Source organism: Pristiophorus japonicus, chromosome 7, assembly GCF_044704955.1.
Source record: "Pristiophorus japonicus isolate sPriJap1 chromosome 7, sPriJap1.hap1, whole genome shotgun sequence".
Classification (NCBI taxonomy): domain Eukaryota; kingdom Metazoa; phylum Chordata; class Chondrichthyes; family Pristiophoridae; genus Pristiophorus; species Pristiophorus japonicus.
The window spans coordinates 178,348,309-178,367,573 of record NC_091983.1 but is presented as its reverse complement, the minus strand read 5'-3'; the positions used below and the strand labels follow the sequence as shown (position 1 = coordinate 178,367,573).

The 19,265-nt window shown below is 43.3% G+C and overlaps 1 protein-coding gene across 1 annotated transcript in view; it reads right to left on the bottom strand.

Moving 5' to 3' along the window:
- cep162 (centrosomal protein 162) overlaps positions 1-19,265 on the bottom strand; it is a 222,779-nt gene that overhangs the window by 40,257 nt on the left and 163,257 nt on the right. The window contains exons 22-23 of the mRNA XM_070885594.1: positions 13,909-14,013; positions 4,863-5,090 (exon numbers count right to left, since the gene is read on the bottom strand). Of these exons, the coding sequence (XP_070741695.1) occupies positions 4,863-5,090; positions 13,909-14,013 (333 nt within the window). The remainder of the gene's footprint in view (positions 1-4,862; positions 5,091-13,908; positions 14,014-19,265) is intronic.

The following is a 19,265-nucleotide window of genomic DNA, read 5'->3' as shown; positions in this document are numbered from 1 at the left end:
TCTCCACATTATATTCCATTTTTCATGTTCTTGCCCACTCACTTAGCCTGTCTATATACCTTTGAAGCCTCTTTGAATCCTCCTCACAACTTACATTCCCACCTAGCTTTGTATGGCAGATGCAGTATAATGTGGATAAATATGAGGTTATCCACTTTGGGGGGTAAAAACACGAAGGCAGATTATCTGAATGGTGGCAGATTAGGAAAAGGGGAGGTGCAACGAGACCTGGGTGTCATGGTTCTATGTTTCTATGTACATCAGTCATTGAAAGTTGGCATGCAGGTACAGCAGGCGGTGAAGAAGGCACATGGTATTTTGGCCTTCATAGCAAGGGGATTTGCGTCTAGGAGCAGGGAGGTCTTACTGCAGTTGTACAGGGTCTTGGTGAGGCCTCATTTGGAATATTGTGTGATCTCCTAATCTGAGGAAGGACGTTCTTGCTATTGAGGGAGTGCAGCGAAGGTTCACCAGAGTGACTCTCGGGATAGCAGGACTGACATATGAGGAGAGACTGGATCGACTGGGCCTGTATTCACTGGAGTTTAGAAGGATGAGAGGGGATCTCATAGAAACATAAAATTCTGACGTGACTGGACAGGTTAGATGCAGGAAGAATATTCCCGATGTTGGGGAAGTCCAGAACCAGGAGACACAGTCCAAGGATAAGGGGTAAGCCATTTAGGACTGAGATGAGGAGAAACTTCTTCACTCAAGAGTTGTTAACCTGTGGAATTCTCTACCGCAGAGAGTGGTTGATGCAAGTTCGTTTGATATATTCAAGAGGGAGTTAGATATGGCCCTTATGGCTAAAGGGATCAAGTGGTATGGAGAGAAAGCAGGAAAGGAGTACTGAGGTGAATGATCAGCCATGATCTTATTTAATGGTGGTGCAGGCTCGAAGGGCTGAATGGCCTACTCCTGCACCTATTTTCTATGTTTCTATGTATCATCAGCAAACTTTGATATGTTACATTTGGTCCCCTCATCTAAATCATTGATATAGATTATGAATAGCTAAGGCCCAAGCACTGATCCTTGCGGCACCCCACTAGTTACAGCTTGCCAACCCGAAAATGATGCGTTTATTTTTACTCTCTATTTTCTATCCGTTAACCAATCCTCAATCTATGCTAGTATATTATTCCCAATTCGATGAGTATGTGGTACCTTATCAAATGCCTTCTGAAAATCCAAATACACCACATCCACTGGTTCCCTCTCATCTATTCTGCTAGTTACAACCTCAAAAAACTCTAACAAATTCATCAAACACCATTTCCCTATCATTAATCTGTGTTGACTCTGCCCAATTCTGTTATTATTTTCTAAGTGCCCTATTACCACGTCCTTAAATAATAGATTCTTCTACATTTTCCGTACGACTGATGTCAGAAAAGAAGAATAAATTAAGAGGTTAACTGGGAAGTGTTGCCGAAGGGTATCAGAATTGAGGGAAAATGGAGTATTTTTAAAACTATAATAATGAAAATTCAAAATAAAGATTTACCCAAGAAAAATAAATATATATCAAGTAGCAGTGCCAAGATGGGTAAAACAAGGTAATTAAAATAGGAAGAAGAAAGTGTACAAGGAAAAATGAAATTATGAGAGAGGGTCTAGAAATTTTCTAAAACTTACTTCTGGTATTGTATTAGGAAGTTGGATTCTGAAAGATGAAAAATTGATACTGAAACCAAAGATGATAAAATAGTTAAAAAGAATATTTCCTGGAAGCATTCACCAAACCTAACCTGCTGCCCAATTACTGAAATATACTCAAATAGCCTAGCATTTTATGAGGTCAGAATGGCAGAGACTTATGACTAAAAATTTCCTAGACCAGATGTCTATCTCCTAAGGCTTTGAAGGAGACGAGAAAGGAATATTTTGGATTACAGGCTATTGTTGGGCATTGCTGAAGTTCTGCAAGGCTTGAGGCAAGGTAATGGGCTGGAAATCTCGGCCTCCCCGGGTCCGCACTGAGTGTCTACGGACCCGGGAAGGCATCGCAAAAGCCGGTTTTCAGCGCACAATGCACATATGCTGAAAACCGGCTTTACCGATCTGTCAAGCTGGAGCTTGACAGATCCAATGCATATCGGGTGTGAGGACATTTTCATGTGGGATTTACCCATATCTTGCCCAGCAAATGTCCTCAAAATTCTTGCGCCTGTTAAAAGCAGGCGTATAGCCTACTTTTACAGGCGCAAGAGTTTAAAAACATACAAAAATAAAATTAAATTTAAAAAACACATTTTTTTAAAACTCTGCCCACTACGTTACATTTATTTTTAACCATAATTTTAAAAAACTTTAAAAAAAACTCAGAAGTGTTTTTTCTTCCAAGATATTTATTAACTTTAATTTTAATATTGTGAGGTGTGTTTTTTATTTTTTATTATATCTGTTTAGTGTTTGTTTTTTTTCTCATTAATAGCAATGAGAACTTGTAGATACGGAGTTCTCATTGCTATCGAGAAAGCTGTGGAATACTGTACCTGATTGGCTGAGCAGTCACACGTGACGTGACTGCACCTTCTGCGTAGGAACCTCGAGGACGGGAGCGCGTTTCGCAGTGCGGGAAGAGAAGGCCTCCCCAATGGAATCGCACGCTCCTCCTGGACTGCCAGTTAATTCGTAGAAATGTTTCAGGTCGGAGGCAATTGCCTATGGGAAGCCTCTGACTGCAATTTCAGCCCCAATTTAATGCATATTTTTAAAAAACAGCAAATTTGATCAAGAGAGCTACAGGACCATTAATTTATCATTAATGGGTAAAATAATGGCAACTATTCCTAGGTGAAGGATAGAAGAGTACCTGTGTAATAATAACTTAAACCAAATCAGCAAATATTATTTTAGAAAAGGAAGATCCTAGCTGACAAATTTGATTGACTCTTTATTAAGATGCTGTTCTCCCTATATAGCTTAACTGGACTTTGAGAGAGTTTTGGCAAAGTTACACATGAAGGATTTCTATTAAACTGAAAGCTACAGGAATCTAGGCTAGAAATGAAGATGTTAAAACGAAACTGAGAGCATCAAGAGGACTAATACCAGAATTGGGATGGCGGGGGCGGGAAAAGAGGTGGTGATTAGAGTTGAGTGGGGCCTTACAGTGGAAAGTGCTTGGACCCATTACTTCTAACCTACATATATGACCTAGATATAGAAATTAAATGTAAACTTGTCAAATTTGCTGAAGCAACTAAAGTAGGGAGAACAGTAAAGATGATTCAGCAAAACAGTGACAGAATGATTTAGATAAGTTATGCAATTCCGTGAACAAATAAAATTCAACATGGATCACAAAAATGTGCATTATAAGTATACTGAATTGTAATTGATTAACAGAAGGAGTCTTAGCAATGGGCCTAGGAGTTATGGTCAACTCATCACTTTCCATATCTGGACAATGTGGAGTAGGAATTCAAAAATCATCTAAAATTATAGGTGTCTAGAGATTGCGTTGGGCTTTACGGGACACTGGTCAGATAACACGAGTATTCTGCTTGATTAAGATCAGCAGTCGAGGAGCAACACTTAAATAGGTGTAGCAAAAAGCAACAAGAGTGATTCCAAGTACAAAAGGGATGGGGAGCTATGAGGAGCTAGAGAAGATAAAGCTCTACCATTTAGAAAGAAAATTAGGTGGGGCATTGTTGAGACACTCAGAGTCTCAGAGAGACCCGTTAATGCCCGTTTGTGGTGGCCATTCGTCAAAATCGAATGGCTGCCGCTTTGGGGTCAACTGGCCGACCCGACCCAAATTCAGGTCGGGGATTTTTCAACCTGGACCCCGCCACAAGTGAGTCATCAGTTACTGCTCCGCCGCTTTTAATTACAATAAAAATTTACCAACCTAAATTCAGCTCGATCAGTCGATCCCCTGTCGTGCGGCGCCCCGACGGGTTTTTCTGCCGTTGCACCTTCTCCGCACTGAGTGTGGCCCGGCAGCACAGCGGCCCTGAAAGGGGAGGGCCCACCGCCGCAGCCGGCATCTATTAATATTTGTTGGCCGACTTCCCAACGGGCAGCCTGGCACCGCGACCCGGCCGAAACCCTCCCTGGTGGCCCAGTGGCCAAAGATAAAAAAATGACTGAATCGCTCCCCTTTAATGCGTGGTGATGCCACCACTACTCCACCGCTGATTGACAGCGGCGGAGTCCCAGTCTGACCTATATTCAGCCACTCAGCCTGGCTTTGAGTCTATGGCCTGCCCCCATTATGACACATTTCCTCTGGGACTGACTCTGAAAAAATTTCAAGTCCTGAAAATGGCTCTTCCAACCGCATCAAGGATCCATGCGGTAAGTACAAAGAAAAAAATCATAGGTGCGCCAGCTTTCTTGCGCTGCTGAATATCGGCCCCACAAACTATTAAATAGTACAGAAAGGGTAAACCTGGTACATTAATTCAAATTAAGTCCAAAAAATAGAAGATATCAATTTAAATATGAGAGAAATAGTTTTAAAACAGACTCGTAAGAAATTACTTTATTCAAAGAGTAATAAATCTTTGGAACAAACTGCTAGGTGTGGTAGTAAAAACAAAAACATTGGAGACATTCAAAATATCCAATTGAGTTTGGTGCTATCAATGGTAGAGTTAGGGTGCTGGAGTGATGAACTTCGATGAGCCAAGTAGCCTCTTACCCTTTACTTGTCATATATTTTTGTGTAAATAGTCATGTAAAATTAAAAGTTCAGAGAATCTATAAATCAAGACATCACAATACTGACTGATAAAATGATAATCATAATGTTACAATATTGCATTTGCAAATTGGATTTTTCCCTAAATTCCCTCGAAATTAAAGTTATCTGTAAAAGTTTAGCATTAAATGATGAGATATACCTTTATTTTTTGAAATTGTTGTTCCATTACTCTTAAACTCTTCTTTGCTTCGTCATCTTTTCCTTCCAGATCAGTTTCGAGCTTCTTTATTCTGTTTTCTAGAAAAGCTCTTGAATGGAGTTTACCTGCAGTTTCAGAATCTGCATAAGGTACAGAGGCAGCTGCATAAATAAGAGCAGGCAAGGAATTTGGATAGCGCCTTCGAATTATTTCCTCCATTTCCTTTACCTGCCAGAATTAGAATGAGAAATAAGCAAGTTTTGTACTTACACATGTAGTCATCAACATGAAATAACCCTATTTTGTTTTGTTATTTTTCTTTAAGCATTATCTTAGAATTAATGGGTTATTATTGCGACAAAGGTATTACAACAGATTGCTATAAAATTGCTTCTCTTCAGTTGTGATAAAGCTGTCTTGGCCAACCCAGTGAATTGCTATTTATTTTTTCTGGATGGAGTGCATTGCTTCTGTTTGCTGGAGGAAACAATGTGCTGATCACCCATTTAAAACAATCATCATGACAATGCAGTGTAAGGTTTACACATTTTCACAAAAAGGCACAGGAAGAGGCGACAAACTAAAAATGGTTTAAAACAAACTTTTGGGACTGATTGGGCAGGAGGAAAAAAGGCGCCAGCCTGGGGCAGGTGGTGACTCATCACCGATTAAAAACAATCTCTGCAGTCAGGTGCTAGACTTGCTTATGCATCAAAATAAGGAGATTGATACAATCTAACCAAGGAGCCCCTGGATTGATTGGCCGGAGGGGAAAAAACAGTTCCCTGTAGAGACTACGGGCCCAAATTTCGAGCCGCGCCTAGAACGGCGCAGTCCCGACCTGGACGCCCGTTTTTCGCGCCACAAAGTGCGCCTAAAAAAAACTTCCAGATTCTCCGGCTCCCTGCAGGTCGTTTGCAGCTCGGCGCAGCGCAGCAGGAGCTGTAGGGGGCGGAGCCAGATGCCTGCGCTGAAAACAGTGCCGGGACCTCTGCACATGCGCTGCAGTAGACGCGCATGTGCAGTAGCTCCAGGCGCCCGAAACTGTGTGGGAGGGGCCCGAAGCACGCAGCCCCTAGCCCTGGCCGAATGGCCTCACTGGGGCTGCGTGAATAAGGCTCCTCCCACGGCCAGCTCCTGCTTCCTCCCGACCCGACTCGACTCCCGCTTCCCGCCCCCGGAGCGGACCCGACACCGACCCCGACCCCCCCCCCCCGCGCCGCTCCTGGACCCGACCCAACCCCAACCCCCCGGACTGGACCCGACCAGACTCCCGCTTCCCCCCCCGCGACTAGACCCGACCTGACCTCCCTCTCCCTCCCTCCCTCCCCCCAACCCGACCCGAACTCCCTCCCACCACCCCCCCCCCCCCGACCCGACCCAACGCCACCTACCTGTAAATCTGGTGCTGGGGACGGGCCCTGCCCGAAGTCTTATGCCCTGCCTGAAGTCTCGGGCCCGGTCTGTTCAGCCTCCCTCCCCCTTCTCCTTTCCCCCACCCCCCGCCATCTCCTTTTCTCCCCCCCCTATATCCTTTCCCCCCCCTTCCTTCTCCCCCCCCTCCCCTCGATGTCAGAAACACAGACACTGACAGACAGAGAGATAGAGACACTGACAGAGACACACTGGGGGGGGGGCATCCCAGCACGCTATTGGAGGGCTCCCGGTGCTGCAGTCGGTAAGTAGCAAATGTTTTATTTATTGATTTTTAAAAAAAAATTATTTATTATAAATTTTTTTTGATTGATTTATTGGTTGGTTTTTTCAAACGTACAAAAATCTTCACTTACTCCATTCTAAGTTAGTTTGGAGTAAGTTTTCACTGACGAAACTTTGAAAACAGGCGTAAGTGGCCGGACACGCCCCCTTTTGAAAAAAAAATTCTGTTCCAAAGTGAAACTGTTCTCACTGACTAGAACTGGAGCAAACTAAATGGCGAGAATTCCAATTTATAAGATACTCCGTTCTACACCAGTTTCTCCTAAAAATCAGGAGCAAATCATGTCAAAACTTGGGACCATAAAGTCTGCAAGAAACCAGGACAACAAAGGATCCCACAAGGAGTGCATTTTTGGATAACGGGGCACTAAAGAAAAGGAGTTATCTTTTGCCCTGTTGACTCCGTATTCAAATTGTGGACATCCAGACCCATCACCGCAGCACGGATCACCACAAACAACAAAACCGATCCAGACGCATTAACGGAAAACCCAGCCCAGCTGGACATTTATTCATAAAATGGATATATATGTAAGAGCTGGAGGCAGCTCAGAAGGAAAGAAGGGAATGGAAGGAAGAAAACAACGGAACGAGCAGAATGGAGCAGACCAGAAGGACAAGCAGGACGAGAAAGAGGGAACATTGGAGAGGAACAACTGGTCACGGAACCAACGACCACGAGCCTAAATCGACGATAACAGCAATTAACTGGACAGGTGATTGTATGTCTTCGGCCAATTCTCTCTGAAGTCTTGTTCTGTTATTTTTAGTTGTTTTTTGCGTAATAAAACTAACGGTTGGATTAAGTCTAAACTTTGCGTTAAGTGTAGGCCTTTCCTGTAATTCCCAAGGTCTACGAATCAAGGTAGAGTGTAAAACGAACACCCTATAGCAGGCACATGGTGCTGCATATGGTCTCCATAAAGTTGTGCTCTGTCATATGTGCTCTGTCACATAAAATTCCAGGATTTGTACCACTGCATCAGTCTGTGTTAACTTGAAACAAACTAACCACTTATCACTGATGACGCCTGTGGCAACAGATGGGTGGAATTGAGATGTGGGGAGGATACATATATTTGAAGAATAAAGATCCTACAAAAGAAGTAATCTATCTATCTTCTACATTCTGCAAGGAATAAACTAAAATATTATGGGCTGAATTTTCGAGGAGATTGCGACCGTGTTTTTGCTGTGCTTTGATCCTCCACGGTGAAAACCCGGTCGCAAAGCCCAGGTGGGATCCTTGGTTCCTTGTTTGCGGCAGCAATGGGAAGTACTGCCAGGGAGAGGTGCGGCAGATGTGTAATGACACAGGTTGCGTTACCGGCTGAGTTTCGGCATTCTACTGACTGGTACACAGCGCCCAGAATAGCAACAGGTAAAACCTGTCGGTGCAACCATGCCAGCAGCGGTAAGTTAGAAAACCTGCAAAAAAGATAAGTTAAAGTTTTAATTTATTTATTTTTCCAGCGATTTGGTAGTTGAGGGTTTTGGTAATGTTGTTTGAATGTTTTGAATTTTTTTCCCCCTCCCAAGGCCTCTATCGCAGTGCAAATGACCCCACACTAAAGTTGGCGGGGATCATGTTTTGCACCGTGAATGATTGGGCTCAGTAAGGAAGGCTTTGCACAAATGATGAAAGTTCGGCCTAAAATTGGTAACACAGTGCAAACGGTAATTTTTAGGTATCGCTACTGTTTTCGCCCCAAAACCCGAAAATCCAGCCCTATAGATTTAGGAGGGCTATGCATGCGACCCACAACATCTAATGCCAAGACTGATCTTTACGAAGCGTTGCTGCATTTAGGTCAGGACAATAATATTCATTAAGCATGTGACGATTGGTCCACATAACAGCCTTACATATGCTAACAGTGGGAACCTGAATGAGATTCCAGTGAAGCAACCATCGAATAGCTCTTAATGTGTCCCTGACCTTCTCAACTCCAACATGATAGTACTGTAGGATGCACTCAAATACCAGTTTAGTTAAATGCTGCTCAGTCATTGGTCTGGCTTGGGTCCTTGAACAATTAAAAAAAATATATTTTGACTGTTTAGATTCCTCTGTGCGAGATGTAAAATGACTTGGGCTCTGCAAACACCTAAACAGTGGAAACAACATTTCAGTACTGATTTGTGTGATAATACAAAAAACAATGTGACAAATTTCTTGAGTTAAATGAAATTTGGAAATGACCTTAATTAGGATTTGGGAGCCATCCAGATGCTTTTACTCATGCTCAATGAAAAGCACCATACCCACTGGCAGGCTCAGGCTGCCTATGAACTAAAACATGACCTCAGTGTGAATCTGGGAGGTAGCAGGCCTGGGACAAACCATAAAACACTTCTGCTACCAATGAGCTTACTGTGAACAGTAACTCTGGATCTGTCCAATTGATAGACAAATAACACTTAAGGCAGTGTACATCTCCAGCTAATTCCATTTATTAATAGAAACCAATAGTTGACTGGCTGCAAAAAATTAAACGATAGTGGTTTATTTGATTTACAATACCTGTTTCAAATTAACAAATCACAATCTATATTGTCACAAATCGAGATTCTCACTCTTATGCTCTTCACCACAAAGACTACTTACTTCCGTAACATTGCCGATCTTCACCTCAACCTTAGCTCATCTGCCGCAGAAAACCTTATACAAGCTGCAGTAACTCCAGACTCAATTACTTCAATGCTCTCCTTACCAGTCTCTCATACTTCACTCTATAAACTCCAGCTAGTTTCTATCCTATTCTGCACAAGATGACTCCTGTTTTTGCTGACCTATATTGGTTCCTCAATGCCTCAAATTTAAAATCCTTATATTTAATTCCCTTCATTATCTTACCCCTCCATATCTGTGTAACCTCCTCCAGTCCTACAACTTCCTAAACATTCCACTCCTTTGACTCCGGCCTCGTGCATTCCTCACCATTAGCAGCAGTGCCTTCAGCTGCCTAGGTCCACTCCCTGGGACTCCATCCCTAAAAACCTCGAGCTCTATACCTCTTACTCCTCCTTTAACACTCTTCTTTGATCAAACCTTTGACCACTTTTCTAAGCTCTCCTCCTTTAAGCTCGGGGTCTTATCCTAATTTCTCCGTGAAGCAACAAGAGGTTTTTCTCTGATAGATACTCTATAAATGCAGTTGTTATTGTTAGAATTTGGAAAATACGTCAGAGAAAGAATTACGTGAATTAGACGATTCAAAGTTTTTTGTTTTGACAAGAACTGAACCGAGTGATCTGGGAGAAGGCTCCAATTTATATCGGTTAGGTAGACTCTGAAAGAAAGCAGGTAAGGACTTTCCTCTCATGACCTCAGTACATCCCAAAGAGTTTTACAGCTAATGAAGTACTTTTGAAGTCGAGTCACTGTTCTAATGTAGGAAAGGCGGCAGTAGCAAATATGCACACAGCAAGGTCCCACAAACAGCAATGTGATAATCACCAGATAATCTGTTGGTTGACGGATAAATATTGCCCAGGATACTGAGAGAACTGCCACCTGCTCTTCTTCAACATAGTGCCATGGGATCTTAAATGTAAACCCGAGAGGGCTTAATTCCTCATCTGAAAGATGGCACCTCTGGCCATCCCTTCGTACTGCAGTGAAGTGTCAGCCTAGATTTTGTATGCACGTCTCTGGAGTGGGACTTAACCCACAACCTTCTGACTCAGAGGCATGGATCCATTAATCAAAACCATTTCCAGACACCTATTTCTGAATTTTCCACTCATGCATGCCCATTGTAGTGACATAATCAAGCAGCGGCAGTTGAAAATGAAGGAGAATTTCATTTTCCTGGAACACCACCAACCTCATTCTCTAATGCCATTCCCATCAGGCAGGGGAGTGCGTGCCCATTCTTGGACAGCTCCTTGCAAGGGAAGCAGTAATGACATGGTGGTTCCCAACTGTATAAAACAGAGATCCAGGGTATTGCAGAAAAGGCAGAGTGAATTTGAAGAGCCCATCAGTTATTGTAGAATTTCCAGATACCTTGTCTCAATTGACTTTTATGGCTTTTATTTTGTATTGTTAATTACTTTCTCATCTGGTTTTGTACCATTTAGTCCTCCCCGATTTCAGACATGGCACAGTGAGTTTCCCATTGGGAATTGCTCTTTATCTTTGCCTTTTGAAAGGAGAAAAGGAGCAGATGATTCCTTGCCTTTTAAATTGCTACAGGTCATGAAATTCTGCGGTAGGACGACATGCCCCAAAAGGAAAGCTCCCAACCAGAGGAGTAAAGCAAGAAGCAAGACTTGCATTTTTATAGCACCTTTCACGACCATCGGATGTCCCAAAGCGCTTTACAGCCAATGAAGTACTTATTGAAGTGTAATCACTGTTGTAATGTGTTTCCAATACTCCAGGAGCTTGCCGTCATTATTTAAGTAAGGCCAACTCTGAAAATTACGATTGGCTGAGTACTTGTAATAATGTTGGGTGGACGCCATTCCTCCTCTGCCACACTTCCAGCAGAGACCACGGCTCGTCAAAGAATCCTGGCCCCGGCAGAAAGAACAGGCGCAGCAGACTCATACTCCCTGGCGGCTTAACAACCTTAAAGAAATAGCACAGACGTCTTCTTGTAGACTGGTAATCAATTTTAAAAAAAAGAAAAAGAATTACATCTTTTTGAACAGAGACAGCATGTGCGTAACCTGATAAGTCCTTTATCCCTTAACTGATAAATTGCCAGATGAAACAGTTGCACCAGAGAATGGCAACAACCTGTGAAGTATAACACGAGAAAACAACATCCTCACATATCCAGTATGAGGGTAGAGTTTTGTCTTTACTGCCTCGGTGGAGAGGCAGAGAGAGAAATTGGTCGTGGAAGACACATGCAGGTTATTGAACCCACCAGATATTACTTCCTTTAATTTAAATGGCAGGAAAATTAGGCAGTTTCTGTTACGGCGTACAATCCCCTCAGCCAGATTTTCCTCATTAAGTCTTCTCTCAGGTGATGTTGCATGCCCAAGCAGTAAAGACGGACATCTACCCCATAGTTTCTTTAAATGAAATAAAAATATTGGATAAGAAATGGAACTCGATATGCGTGGGTATGAGCCACAGATGTGTATATTCTAACTGATCAGTCTGTACATGCAGAGTAGGAAGAAAACCAACCTCCCATAAGGAAATATTATGAGATACAGATAAACAGATATAAACAAACATATATAGACAGAGATATAGATAATACCCTTTTATGAAATGAGATGACAGATCGCTGGCTTTGGGTAAAAACTCTGGGTGAATCTTAAAGACTACCCTGTCTGAATGCCAAATAAAATAAGGCTGACCTACCATAATGGTTTGTCATTTCTAAGAACATAAGAAATAGGAACAGGTGTAGGCCATACGCTCCTCGAGCCTGCTCCGCCATTCAATAAGATCATGGCTGATCTGATCATGGACTCAGCTCCACTTCCCTGCCCGCTCCCCATAACTCCTTATCCCCTTATCGTTGATGAAACTGTCTAATTATGTCTTTAATGTATTCAATGTCCCAGCTTCCATCGCTCTCTGAGGCAGCGAATTCCACAGATTTACAACTCAGAAGAAATTTCTCCTCATCTCTGTTTTAAATGGGTGGCCCCTTATTTTAAAATCATGCCCTCCAGTTCTAGTCACCCAATCAGTGGAAACATCCTCTCTGCATCCACCTTGTCAAGCCCCCTCATAATCTTATACGTTTCGTTAAGATCACCTCTCATTCTTCTGAATTCCAATGAGTAGAGGCCCAACCTACTCAACCTTTCCTCATAAGTCAACCTCCTCACCCCCGGAATCAACCCAGTGCACTTTCTCTGAACTGCCTCCAAAGCAAGTATATCCTTTCGTAAATATGGAAACCAAAACTGCACGCAGTATTCCAGGTGTGGCCTCACCAATATCTTATATAGCTGTAGCAAGACTTTTTTGCTTTTATACTCAATCCCCTTTGCAATAAAGGCTAAGATTCCATTGGCCATCCTGATCACTTGCTGTACCTGCATATTATCCTTTTGTGTTTCATGCACAAGTACCCCCAGGTCCCGCTGTACTGCAGCACTTTGCAATCTTTCACCATTTAAATAATAACTGCTCTTCGATTTTTTTCTGCCAAAGTGATTGATCTCACAGTTTCCAACATTATACTCCATCTGCCACATTTTTTCCCACTCACTGAGCCTGTCTGTGTCCTTTTGCAGATTTTTTGTGTCCTCCTCACACATTGCTTTTCCTCCCATCTTTGTATTGTCAGCAAACTTGGCTACGTTACACTCCGTTCCTTCTTCCAAGTCATTAATATAGATTGTAAATAGTTGGGCTCCCAGCACTGATCCCTGCGGCACCTCACTAGTTATTGGTTGCCAACCAGAGAATGAACCATTTATCCCTACTCACTATGAGACAAAACGAATGCTAACAATATGGTTTTTCATGCAGAAAAAAATCTACTCACAACAGATTTGAATAGTGGATATTTAACTTGAGAAATACCAACAATTTAAGATCCCAATCAGAACCAGTAACAGCCTAACAGTGCACAATTTCCAAAGCACACACAAAACAGGATGCTCCGAGCAATCCAAATACAAACGGATTTTGAAAAATTGGAAACCTCCACAACATTATTCTAAATTAAATTAATTTTGAAATGAATGACTGTGTTACTCCAGAATATGTGGGACATGACAGCTAAAGTACTGTGTGCAGCTCTGGTCACCACATTACAGGAAAGATGTGATTGCATTACAGAGGGTATAGAGGAGATTTACGAGGATGTTGCCTGGACTGGAGAACTTTAGCAATGAGGAAAGATTGGATAGGCTGTGTTTGTTTTCCTTGGAACAGAGGAGGTGGAGGGGAGACCTTATTGAGGTGTATAAAATTATAAGGGGCCCAGATATAGTGGATAGAGAGGACCTATTTCCCTTAGCAGAGGGGGCAAAAATCAGGGGGTATAGATTTAAAGTAATTGGTAGAAGGTTTAGAGGGGATTTAAGGGGAAATGTCTTCACCCAGAGGGTTGTGGGAGTCTGGAACTCATTGCCTAAAAGGGTGGTAGAGGCAGAAACCCTCGCCACATTTAAAAAGTACTTGGATGTGCACGTGAAGTGCTGTAACCTACAGGGCTACGGACCAAGAGCTGGAAAGTGGGATTAGGCTGGATAGCTCTTTGTTGGCCGGCACAGACACGATGGGCCGAATGGCCCCCTGCCGTGCTGTAAACTTCTATGATTCACAGGATCAATATGCTTAATACTGCTATATGTCAAGAACATTTAAAATCCAGAGTTAAAAAACAATACATACCTGCCGTTCAAGGTCTTGAATTCGCTTGGCTTCAAGAGCTCTCCCCTTTTCACGCTTCTCAGGAGGTGAATTTCTGTTTCTGGAATCAGCTGTAAGTTTTTCTACCTGAAGAAATAATGTTAAAATTACAAATTCACTGATTTGTGCACTAAAAACAAAGGTCTGAGTGATGCAGGAATGTTTTTTTTTAAATACAATAATAATTACAATTAGAAACTGAAGTAATAGGGTGCATTCTATGAATTATATAAAGAAAGAATAAATGTAGATATATCTACCATGGCATTGTTGTGTCAGGAATTATGTGGTTGCAAAAGGTGCTGAGGTGAGGGAGTGAGGTAAGCGCACGAGGCCACTGAAAGGATTTGGAAAGAAGATGGAGGACGATATCTACTCATAGACAATGGAGTAAAATTTTTTTTAAATTGGACCCAGAAAAGTTGAACCAACTAGAATCCTCTGTGCGACACACAATGGCACTTTCATATCAGAGCAGAGCTCCCATGGTGCAGCTCAAGATGTGTCAGAGGATACACAGTTGCAAAGAAGTTTGTATTAGCTCTCTCCTGACACAATTAAGTCTTTTTAGAAACATAGAAAATAGGTGCAGGAGTAGGCCATCCGGCCCTTCGAGCCTGCACCACCATTCAATAAGATCATGGTTGATCATTCCTTCAGTACCCCGTTCCTGCTTTCTCTCCATACCCCTTGATCCCTTTAGCCGCAAGGGCCATATCTAACTTCCTCTTGAATATATCTAACGAACTGGCATCAACAACTCTCTGCGGTAGGGAATTCCATAGGTTAACAACTCTCTGAGTGAAGAAGTTCCTCCTCATCTCGGTCCTAAATGGCTTACCCCTTATCCTAAGACTATGTCCCCTGGTTCTGGACTTCCCCAACATCGGGAGCATTCTTCCTGCATCTAACCTGTCCAGTCCCGCCAGAATTTTATACGTTTCTGTGAGATCCCCTCTCATCCTTCTAAACTCCAGTGAATACAGTCGATCCAGTCTCTCCTCATATGACAGTCCTGCCATCCCAGGAATCAGTCTGGTGAACCTTCGCTGTGCTCCCTCAATAGCAAGAACGTCCTTCCTCAGATTAGGAGACCAAAACTGAACACAATATTCCAGGTAGGGCCTCACCAAGGCCCTGTACAACTGCAGTAAGACCTCCCTGCTCCTATACTCAAATCCCCTTGCTATGAAGGCCAACATACCATTTGCCTTCTTCACTGCCTGCTGTACCTGCATGCCAACCTTCAATGACTGATGAATCATGAAATCCAGGTCTCGCTGCAACTTCCCTTTTCCTAATCTGGTGCCATTCAGATAATATTCTGCCTTCGTGTTTTTGCCCCCAAAGTGGATAACCTCACATTTATTCACATTATACTGCATCTGCCATGTATTTGCCCACTCGCCTAACCTGTCCAAATCACCCTGCAGCCTCTTAGCGTCCTCCTCACAGCTCACACCGCCACCCAGTTTAGTGTCATCTGCAAACTTGGAGATATTACACTCAATTCTATCATCCAAATCATAATATATATTGTAAAGAGCTGGGGTCCCAGCACTGAGCCCTGCGGCACTCCACTAGTCACTGCCTGCCATTCTAAAAAGGACCCGTTAATCCCGACTCTCTGCTTCCTGTCTGCCAACCAGTTCTCTATCCACGTCAGTACATTACCCCCAATACCATGTGCTTTGATTTTGCACACCAATCTCTTGTGTGGGACCTTGTCAAAAGCCTTTTGAAAGTCCAAATACACCACATCCACTGGTTCTCCCTTGTCCACTCTACTGGTTACATCCTCAAAAAATTCCAGAAGATTTGTCAAGCATGATTTCCCCTTCATAAATCCATGCTGACTTGGACCAATCCTATCACTGCTTTCCAAATGTGTTGCTATTTCATCCTTAATGATTGATTCCAACATTTTCCCCACTACTGATGTCAGGCTAACTGGTCTATAATTACCCGTTTTCTCTCTCCCTCCTTTTTTAAAAAGTGGTGTTACATTAACAACCCTCCAGTCCATAGGAACTGATCCAGAGTCGATAGACTGTTGGAAAATTATCACCAATGCATCCACTATCCTTGAGTCACTTCCTTTAGTACTCTGTGATGTAAGACTATCAGGCCCTGGGGATTTATCGGCCTTCAATCCTGTCAATTTCCCTAACACAATTTCCCGCCTAATAAGGATATCCTTCAGTTCCTCCTGCTCACTAGACCTTCGGACCCCTAGTACATCAGGAAGGCTATTTGTGTCTTCCTTTGTGAAGACAGAACCAAAGTACTTGTTCAATTGGTTTGCCATTTCTTTGCTCCCCATTATAAATTCATCCGAATCCGACTGCAAGGGACCAACGTATGTCTTCACTAATCTTTTTCTCTTCACATATCTATAGAAGCTTTTGCAGTCATTTTTTATGTTTCCGGCAAGCTTCCTCTCGTACTTTTTTTTTTTGAGTAGTTCCTGGAAAATAATAAGTAAGTTATACTTTTCTTGCAAATAAATCTCTGCATGAAATGGGAAAGCAGTTCTTTACTGTTTACCCATTTATATAAACATGTATTTTCAGGTTTTCAGTCAAAAGACAATTCCTGTAACCCTTTCATAGAATGATGCAGCGCAGGAGGCACCATTCAGCCCATCGAGCTTGTACGGACTCTTTAAAAGAGCAATCCAATTAGTCCCACTCTCCTGCTCTTTCCCCAACACCCTGTGAATTTTCCCCCTTCAAGTATTTATCCAATTCCCTTTTGAAAGTTATTATTGAATCTGCTTCCACCACCCTTTCAGGCAGTGCATTCCAGATCATAACAACTCACTGCGTAAAAGAATGTTTCCTCATGTCGTCTCTGGTTCTTTTGCCAATTACCTTAAATCTGTGTACTCTCTTTCATCCCCGGTACCATTCTCGTAAAACTCCTTTGAATCCTCTCCAAGGCCTTGACATCCTTCCTAAAATGTGGTGCCCAGAATTGACCACAATACTCCAGCTGGGGCCTAACCAGTAGTGTTATAAAGGTTTAGCATCACTTCTTTGTTTTTGTACTCTTATGGGGTAGAGTTTATGCTTTGGGCACAATCGGCAATCCGGACACAAATTGCACTCAAAACTCTGCTAATTTTCGGAGTTGAATTTTTTGCTCACGTTTCGGCTCAATCATATTTGCATACTGCCAAATGTAAAATCTGCCACGAACTAGCTCAATTTAACAAAACAATTAACAAAAAATTGTATTAATAAATAGATCAAGGAATATTTTTAACAGCTGAAAATGGGTTTATCACAAAAAATAAGCATTTTTAACCAGAGTACCTAGTCCACCACCTACGAGTAACCCATGTTAATTTTAAAAAACTATACAGAACTATTTGCTAGTTATATTTGCTAGGTGTACAGTAGTCAGTTTCTTAGGGCTCAATTTTCCCCAAAGCTTTCTTTTGGCGTACTTGAAGAGTTATGCACGTGGGGCACCAAGTACTCCAAAAAAAAAATTCTAAGTTTCCCCGTTGGATTTCTTCATTTTGGCGTGGTCTAACCCGACCTTTAGTTTTGGGGGTGGAGCCTTGATCTGCGCCAAAAAGATCAGGCTGCCATGGTAACCAGGGACACAATGTGAGCTGAGGCTGCAAAATGAAACATACAACCAGCTCGCAATACATAGGGCCCAAGTTTTGGCCTCAGTTGCTCCTGATTTTTTGGAGCAACTGGTGTAGAACGGAGTATCTTAGAAAATCAAATTCTCGTCATTTAGTTTGCTCCAGTTCTAGTCAGTGAGAACAGTTTCACTTTGGAACAGAATTTTTTTTTCAAAAGGGGGCATGTCCGGCCACTTACGCCTGTTTTCAAAGTTTCAGCAGTGAAAACTTACTCCAAACTAACTTAGAATGGAGTAAGTGAAGATTTTTGTATGTTCGAAAAAACCTTGTCTACACTTTAGAAAATCAGGTGTGGGTTACAAATTAGGCGTAGGGAATGAGGTGGGGATGGGGGGGGTTAAAGGGAAGTTTACAAACATTAAACACTTCTGTTTTACAAATAAAGAGCCATCATCAATAATAAATTATAAATACATCAATAAATCAATCAAAAAAAATTAAAAAATAATTTTTTTTCAAAAAATCAATAAATAAAACATTTTCTACTTACTGACTGCAGCACCAAGAGTCCTCCAACAGCGTGCTAGGATGGTCCCCCCAGTGTGTCCCTCTGTCTGTCAGTGTCTGTGTTTCTGACAGCGAGGGGAGGGGGAGGGCGGAGAGAGAGAAGGGGGGGACGGGGAGAAGGGGGGGGGGAGGGGGAGAAGGGGGAGGAGGTCGGGAGAAGGGAGGTGGGGGAGAAAGGAGGTGGGGGAGAAGGGACAGAGGGGGAGAGGAAGGTGGGGGGAGGAGGGAGGGAAGGAGGCTGAACGGCCGGGCCCAAGACCTCGGGCTTGATTTACAGGTAGGTGGCGTTGGGTCTCGGGTGGGGGGGGGGTCGCGGAGGTCCGGGGGGGGGGGAAAGCGAGAGTGAGTCGTGGAGGTCGGGTCGGCGGGGGGGGGAAGAGTGGGGGTCGAGTCTGGTCGGGAGGAAGCAGGAGCTGGGCGTGGGAGGAGCCTTATTCACGCAGCCCCAGTGAGGCCATTCGACCAGGGCTAGGGGCTGCGTGCTTCGGGCCCCACCCACACAGTTTTGGGCGCCTGGAGCTACTGCACATGCGCGCCCATTGTAGCGCGCATGTGCAGAGGTCCCGGCACTGTTTTCAGCTCGGGGACCTGGCTCCGCCCCCAATAGCTCGTGCTGTGCTGCGCCCGGCTGCAGAAACATAGAAAATAGGTGCAGGAGTAGGCCATTCAGCCCTTCTAGCCTGCACCGCCATTCAATGAGTTCATGGCTGAACATGCAACTTCAGTACCCCCTTCCTGCTTTCTCGCCATACCCCTTGAAGACCTGCAGGGAGCAGGAGAATACGGAAGTTTTTTTTAGGCGCACTTTCTGACGTGAAAAACGGGCGTCCAGGTCCGGGCTGCGCCGTTTTAGGCGCGTCCCGAAACTTGGGCCCAATAACTCTCTCTCTCTCCCGCTCTCCTGCCCGGGCATCTGCTGCGCTGATTTACTTACCTGCGCCGATTTTCTTAACTCTCCAGAGGCCACATACGCTGGCTTAAGCAGAACTGGAGTAACTCTCAGCTGGCCAAACTTGCCTATATGGCCAGAATTGGCATGGGTGGCAGGTTACGGCCCCTTTGGCTGAAAAAAAACAAACTTAAAAAAAATCGGAACTAACTGAGTTATGCTGGTGCAAATTGATTGGGGATTTTGTTTTAAACTTAGGCCAAAAAGAAAAGCAGCCTACTC